This window comes from Petaurus breviceps, unplaced genomic scaffold (assembly GCF_028583685.1).
Source record: "Petaurus breviceps papuanus isolate PSGF00001 unplaced genomic scaffold, PetGlider_PUasm1.0 140, whole genome shotgun sequence".
NCBI lineage: Eukaryota > Metazoa > Chordata > Mammalia > Diprotodontia > Petauridae > Petaurus > Petaurus breviceps.
In genome coordinates this window covers 50,318,746-50,326,425 of record NW_027185698.1, presented here as the reverse complement: position 1 = coordinate 50,326,425, position 7,680 = coordinate 50,318,746, and the positions used below count along the sequence as shown (strand labels likewise).

The 7,680-nt window shown below is 41.3% G+C and overlaps 1 protein-coding gene across 2 annotated transcripts in view; it reads left to right on the top strand.

Annotated features, from left to right (window-relative positions):
* The window catches only part of PDE6B (phosphodiesterase 6B), a 78,456-nt gene extending 71,339 nt beyond the window's left edge, over nt 1–7,117 (top strand). Inside the window, exons 20-22 of one of the 2 annotated variants that reach the window (XM_069074396.1) lie at nt 1,743–1,826; nt 2,853–3,009; nt 6,759–7,117. In XM_069074396.1, coding sequence (XP_068930497.1) covers nt 1,743–1,826; nt 2,853–3,009; nt 6,759–6,820 — 303 coding nt within the window. In that variant the 3' untranslated portion in view covers nt 6,821–7,117. The remainder of the gene's footprint in view (nt 1–1,742; nt 1,827–2,852; nt 3,010–6,758) is intronic. The other variant, XM_069074405.1, reaches the window with a different exon arrangement.
* The last annotated feature ends 563 nt before the right edge of the window (nt 7,118–7,680 follow it).

Sequence of the window (7,680 nt, the reverse complement as noted above, 5' to 3'; positions counted from 1 at the left end):
ACAGGAAGGAAGGAAGGAAGGAAGGAAGGAAGGAAGGAAGGAAGGAAGGAAGGAAGGAAGGAAGGAAGGAAGGAAGGAAGGAAGGAAGGAAGGATGGATGGAAGGATAATGGTGACCTGCAAATAAATAGGGGCATTCAGAAGGGTAGGTTGAGGGGAAGGATAATATAATGAGTTCTTCAATACAGATCACAACCCTTCCATGTCTGCCCATTCAGTTTGTCTCACTCTGTCCCACTGAAAATGATGAAAGGGCTTTTACTCCTCAGTCACTGGCCCTTAGTAAAGCCCACCTAGGTGCCTACAACAGGCATATTTTGCCTGTGCATCTGCTAGTTCAAGAGCTTGGTTTAAGTTATAAACCACCCTGAAATCTAACACTCATTGAAGATGGGTAAAGGTTGGGAACTTATGCAGCCAACACCCCTGGAGGCCCGCTGTGGAAATAGGTGGATTAGAGGAATGTTGCTTTTTAGTGTATAAAAAAGGTAAGGTAATTGGGTTTGAGAAGTCTGAATAGCTACTGGAGAGAGGCTGGGATGAGACTTGTCTTACCATATTCTGAATGGTTGCCTCAGAAAGTCAGGCCACAACCCCTACTTTGGAGACCACTGGTTTAAAGTTTAATGCTCAACATTTTTCTTTTGCATAGGTATATTTGTAGCACATGTTCTGAAACTACTCTCCCAACCGCTACTCCCACACACTCACTCAACCTGGGTTCCCAGAAAGTGGCTGCTACTGCCTCTCTCCGAGCAATCCTGAAAGGTTGGGGGAGGGGGGTATTTCCTAATTCTATAACTCCTGAGCCTCTCGCCACCATGATTAATTACTCAGACAGGCTTAATTAGCTTTCAGAAAGGAGTATTTACTGAGGTGATATAGTAAATTGTCACAAAACTCTGTGATCATTCTCCCACAAGTACATCTGGAGTCCAGAGGAAAGTGGGCCCAAGCTCAGAAATCACATATAGCAAATGAATAACTCACCCATCCTGGAAACACTTTTGGGGTGTTTCTAAACTTCTGCTGGGCTTTTTTGAGAGTCCTGAAGTTGCCTTGCCTCGGTATATCTAATTTATACTTGGCTCGTGATGCAGACTGTGCTGCCGTTCCAGAAAAACTACCAGGCGACTGATGAGAAGTCTCAAATCCACTGACTATCCTTACCAGGCCCCTCCCAGAAGTTCACAAATCCTCTGATCAAAGGGGCAGGCAAGGAGACAGAACTGTGCCCTTTCCACAAGGGATTCCTTCCCGGGGGCTCTTCTGTCAGATGCTTGAATGCCCAATTCCATCTGGTTTGCCATTTTATGCAAAACCCGTCAGGGTTCACTGAGTTTTTTCAGGGATTCTCAACATACCTCCACTACATTTTATCCAATGGCTTTCAAGGACTTCTCACACCTAGGCTAATGCCCTTGATGGGTTGATTGAGTCAACAGAGATGTCCAGGCTTTATTCACACCCAATTTTTGTTTCTGATTGATTGGGCTGCCACTCTTACACATCTGAATATAATAGACAATTCTATTTTGTCAGAAACTGAAAACTGTAAAGTAAAAAGTGGCATTGATTTTAGCCCAGACAGGCTCCAGGGAAGCAGGAATGTGTGTCTTCAGTAAGCTCGGTGTCAGGGCTCTTGGGACTCGCCTAGGAGGCCTGTGCTGCTGTAGGAGTAATGAAGGCTGTGCCTTTAACCCTGTGTCCTCACGTGAACTTTGGTTTTCTTTCCTCACCAAGCCCATGATGGACAGAAACAAAGCTGCTGAGCTGCCTAAGTTGCAAGTGGGTTTCATTGACTTCGTGTGTACATTTGTATACAAGGTAAGCAAAACACATGATCAGTTCTCCCAGAGGGAAGGCTGCTCTCCAAATGTTAAAAAGTCGGTACACTTTTTTTTAACATCACTTCTACTTCCCAATAACTGGTTTCCCCACCCCATGGAATCCTCCAGTGAATAAAAATGCTTTTAAGCAAAACAAACCAAAACATTGCCCACGTCTGACAATTTTTGCTGCATTCTGCAACAATAATAGTTCACCTCTACTGAGAGAAGGGTACGTCTGTTTCAGAATTATCCCTCTTCATTCAACTTTGGTCATTATATTCAACTGACTCTTTTATCCCCTGCTTTCCTTCAGTTCGAGGACTATGGTGTAAGGTGGAATGGGGTAGCAAAGGGGGACTGCGCAGGGTTATGACTTTGAAGAGGATGGATCAATGATTAGGAAAAGTGAAGGGGAACAGTTCAGTACCAGGGCAGGACAGTGATGGGGAAGAAAACAGTGATGGGAGTGAAATAATATGTAATGAAGATGAACAGGTTGGTGAGGGTGAGATGGAGGAAAAGGATGGGATTAGGAGAAAGGGTAGAAAGAATTACTGAAGTCCTGTGCCCTTTCTAAAGGAGTGGTCATTATTACCATCTGTGCCAATAAGATCTAATTACTTCCGAAGAACCAAATAGTCCTTCAAGCCTTAAGCTGAGCCTCTCTTCCTCCCCTTTACCCTACACTGTAGGGAGACAAAGAAGGAGAATATGTGGTCCCTGCCTTTGGAGAAGACATAGTCTCACACATACCGTAGGAGACATTTGCTGCCTGTAATTGATTCTCTGGTGCTGGAGGTTTCAGATCCACCGTAAGAAGGCACAAGAATTTTCCTCTTCATGGGTTGTCAAAGTTGAATTATGTTTTTTTACTTCCTGAGGATCTATGTTTTAAAACAAAACAAAACAAAACAAAACAAAGACCCCAGCTAGAATACAGATTTAAAAGATGACTAACTTTCCTTTTCCAGATGAAATCCATGAATGTTGACCTCTCTTTCTTCTCCTCTCTTCCATTCAGGAGTTTTCACGTTTCCATGAGGAAATCCAGCCCATGTTTGACAGGCTGCAGAATAACAGGAAGGAGTGGAAGACCCTGGCTGATGAGCATGAGGCTAAAGTGAAGGCTTTGGAGGAAGAAAAGAAAAAAGAAGATGGGAAAATTGCAGCAAAGAAAGGTATTGCACTATAGGTCATTATTACCATCTGTGCCAATAAGACCTTTGTACATTAAGTTCATAAGCTCACTTTATTACCCACACTTTGTAAGTGGACAACTAGACCACAAACATGGTTTCAAACTTTCTTCCTAGTCCACTTTTGATAGTGAATGACCTTGCATGTCCTCCACTCTTGTTTCTTATCTTTCTCTATCACTCTTGTTTATCTCCTTTTAAAGCCCTCTCCATGAAATTGGGAAATCTCTGAACAGGCATATAGTTTCTGGCCCTCATTAGAGATTCTCCATCACCGGCCCACAGTCCAATATTCCAGTGTATTGAATTATCGTCAATAATCTAGAAAGACACTGAATTTGTAGTTGAGGGGATATCTATGTTCAATTCCCAGATAAACCATTTAATTCCAAGCTGTGAGAGATCTTGGTAAATTACTTAACCTCTCAGGGCCTATTTTCTCTTCAGTAAAATGGAGATGATAATAAATGCACTCCTACCTCACAGGTTGTATCAAGGAATGTATTTCATAAACATTAAAGTGCTATTGAAATGTGACTTCTTATAAAATGCTTTCTCTTAGATATATATGTAGCCAGATGCTCAGCTCCAACTTTGTCTCCCAAAGAGAAGAGAATAAGCATTTATTAAGCTCCTACTATATGCCAGGCACTGTGCCAAGATCTTTACAAATATTATCACATTTGATCTTCACAGTAACCCTGGGTGGTAACTGCTATTATTATCCCCATTTCACATTTGGGGAAACTGAAGCAGACAGAAGTTAAGTGGTTTCCCAGGGCCACATAGCTAATAAGTGTCTGCAGCTAGATTTGAATTCAGGTCTTCCTGATTTCAACCCAAACACTCTATCCATTGCTTCCCAAGTCCCAATTCTCAACTGGAAGAAGAGCTGGAAATATTTCCTTCAGATTTTTGCCCATGATTTCATAATATCTAAAAAGATTTTTCAAGTTATTCATCCCCACAAATATCAACAAAAGTGGGAAGCTGTCAACAAGCTTAATTAGTCTCTGCAGATTTTCTGCCATATTCTAGAAACATGAACTACAGGAAGACAGCTTTCTTCCCACTTGGCTATGCCAGGTCCATTTGCCACCATTTTTCCAGCACCCCCTTACTCCTCAGCAGAGTGTAATGAGTCACTAAGATGTGTCCTTTTTACCTGAAATCAATAGTGGGTAGTCACACTTGTTATCAGCTGGGGATCCTTCTCATTGTACTGTGAAGCATGAAAAATAGTTTCTTCAGAGTCTTGAACGACCGTCATTGTGAGGAGTCCCTGCGTGTTCTGTGACACCAGTGATTCCGTTTTCCTCCCTTCCATCTCCTCCTTTGCACCACACTCTTCTATTAGAGAACAGATTTCTTGAACACAGTTTTAATGTTTCTTTGTTTCCCTGGAGTTTCTTCCTCTCTAGGTTTTCTCTTAGATTTCTTTCATCCTCACTAGAAACTCTTTGACCCCTCTGATAAGAGAACAGCTTTTATTTTTAGTAATTGCCTCTGACAGGAAGATAAACATAACACACACCTTCCTCTTCTTCCATACCTGCTGAATTTCAAGTGAAACTACTGCATAGTCACAAAGAGGAACACAAAATCATAGAACATGGAGCTGAAGAGGACTCTGGAGATCCAGTCTAGATCAACTCCCCCAGTTCCTAATTTTTCTGGGGAGGAAACTAAGGCCCAGAGAGTAGAAAGGACACAACGCACTAGTGACCAGGACGAGAATCATCTGGCCTGCCTGCTTCATGGCTCTCCCTGGGACTTTTCCCAGCTTATGGAGGAACACTCTATCAGTTAATATGCATTAAACATCTACTGTGAGCCAGGCACTATGCAAAGCACTGAGCATGCAAAAAGAAGAAAAAGACAGTCCCTGCCCTCAAGGAGCTTACAGTCTAATGGGGGAATTGCCTGTATATCACACTAGGACAGTCCAGCATTGTGCTCCTAGTAAAATTGGGGGTCTGGAAGTACTGCTTTTATGCCTTTTTACCTTCCTCCTTCCTGTGTTCTCTGCCAGACCCTGTCAGTCTGCCCATTTGTGATCAAGATGCAGCTAGAGGGCACAATGGATGGAGAGCTGGACAGTCAGGAAGGCCTAAGTTCAAATCTAGCCTTAGGTACTTACTAGTTGGGTGACCCTGGGCAAATCATTAACCTCTGCTGTCTCAGATTCCTCGTCTGTAAAACGGGGATGATAATAGCACCTATCTCTCAGAGTTATTGAAAGGATAACATGAGATAATATTTGTAAAACACTTGGCAAACTTTAAAGCACTAAATAAATGCTAGTTATTTATCATTATTATTATTATTATTGTCAACTAGTATTAGTTTGCAGAGGTAACTGAGTTTAACAATCATCTCGTTAAAGTTAATAAAAAAAATCCCTCGTTCATCATTCCCCACCTCTGTTTACTAGGATTATTTAACCAACACTAGGTTCCTGGCAGCCAAAAAAATTAAACATCATTTCAAGTTAAATTACCCCAAGTTAAAATATATTAAATATTAATAGAACCGTCACAGTAGAATGCAGATAAGTATGTAATCAATGCAGCATTGGTAACAATCTTCTTCCCAATAGCAATCATCACTGATAAACATTTCATGTAAAAAAAAATGTATTTGTGTCCTGGCAGAAGGCTCAAAGACCCCCAGCTTTGCTGATTGATCTAATAACTACTAGGCTCTTACATCCCTATCCTGGGTTCTGCGGAGATAAGGAAAGTGATGGAATTGTAGGCTGTTTGCAATCCAGGAGGCGAAGAAAAAACCAAGCTGATTTGTCTTTGAATCCTTGACAATTCATTTATCTTGTCATCAATTCCTGCTCAGCTTCCCCTTAGCAATCACCCACAGACAAAAAGAACTCATTTAAACATCCAAACCACTCCCCAAACAAAACCACCAGTCTCAAAGATGCAAAGGTTAGGAATGGGAAAGGTTTGGGAGTGATATGTGCAGACATTCTTCTTTCCTGTGCTGGTTTCAAATCACTTTAAAGTTGTTTCATCCTGCATCATAGGAACGTGATTTTGCTATAACAACATAATCTAGAATCTATATAATCATAATAATAGAGGCGGCTAGGTGGCACAGTAGATAAAATGTTGAGCCTGGGGTCAGCAAGACTGAGTTCAAATCCAGTCTCAAACCCTTACTACTTGTGTGACCCTGGGCAAGTCACTTAACCTGTCTACCTTAGTTTCCTTAAGTATAAAATGGGCCTAATAAAAGCAACCACCTTCCAGGGTCGTTGTGAGGACAAAATGAGATATTGGTAAAGGATTTTGGGAATCTTAAAGGGCTATCTAAATGCTAGCTATAATTGTTATCATCTATAGTTCTTTATAAAAGAATTTATTTGCATTAGTTTCTTGGGTTTTTTAAAGGAGGGATTAGGGGTAGCAATTGTTAAGTAAAGATAGTCCTGAAATTTCTCCTACTTGTAAGGGATCCTTGGAAGCGTGGCTGCTAGGACAATATGAAGTAAAGATCCATAAGATGGTACCTATATTTAGAAGGGCTAATTTCTTAAGCTCAAGAGGAGCTAATCAGCTTTGAGCTCACCTGTCATCCTGTACTTGGCCCTCTACTGACTGTGGCAAAGTGACCTCTATTCTGAGGTGCCAGTAAGGGTCCTGATCCATCCAGTTCTGACTCTAGAGACAAAAAACAGTAAACTAACTCTTTTTTCTTTCTCTCTTTTGTTGCAGCTGGTACGGAGATTTGCAACGGAGGCCCAGCTCCAAAGTCTTCTACCTGCTGCATTCTCTAAATGCCCTTCAATGCTGATGCCCCAAGCTGGGCATCTGAGTCTTCCTCTCTCCCAGGCACCTCGTTGAAGCTCCTGCAGAACTGATGTTTCTTATTGCAGTCTGCAAAGATAAGCAGGTTTCTGGAAATCCAAAAGAAAAATCCCCCAAAGTATTTTTTTTAACATTTAAAAAAATGTACTGGTTTTACAGTTATTTTTATAAACTACAGTAAAGCCAAGAACTAAAAGTTCAATTTGGCACATTTTTAAAAAATTTTAGATTTTTAGTGGGTACTACCTCCCCTAAGAACGCTAGGTGCTGTGTGTATGTGTATAGATTGACTACACACACACACAGATGTATTCTAATTTATGTTCTGCTCTACCTAAAATTTACATCCAAACCCTCCAGGTGAAAACTAAAACACTGAAACCTAATGGCTAAAGCTGTGAGTCCACTGAAAAACACACTTGTCCCATCTGGTCTATTAGGAAAGACCAAAGCAGAAATGGAGCTGAATGCTGCTTTCTCCATGACAATCTTACAATCCACACACGGTTTATAGACTCTAAAACCTCACTATCATCACCAATTGAGAGCTGCCTTAATTCCTTTCCAATGGATCCATTAACGACTCCTCTAACAGTGATTTGCAGTCCTTCCATGCTTTCTCATCCTATAGGTTCCCATCAATCCCCTAGACCTTCCTCTAGGCAGGCCTTTAACATTCCAGATACTGGCTCAGCTCAGCTTTCATTGGATAACTTGCCCATCTCATAGTCTGATCATACATCTTGACAGCTGATTTAATCTGAATCAATTTAGATAATTCCTCTTTTATAAATTACTTTCCACCACTATAGCAGCCACGGGTCCCTCA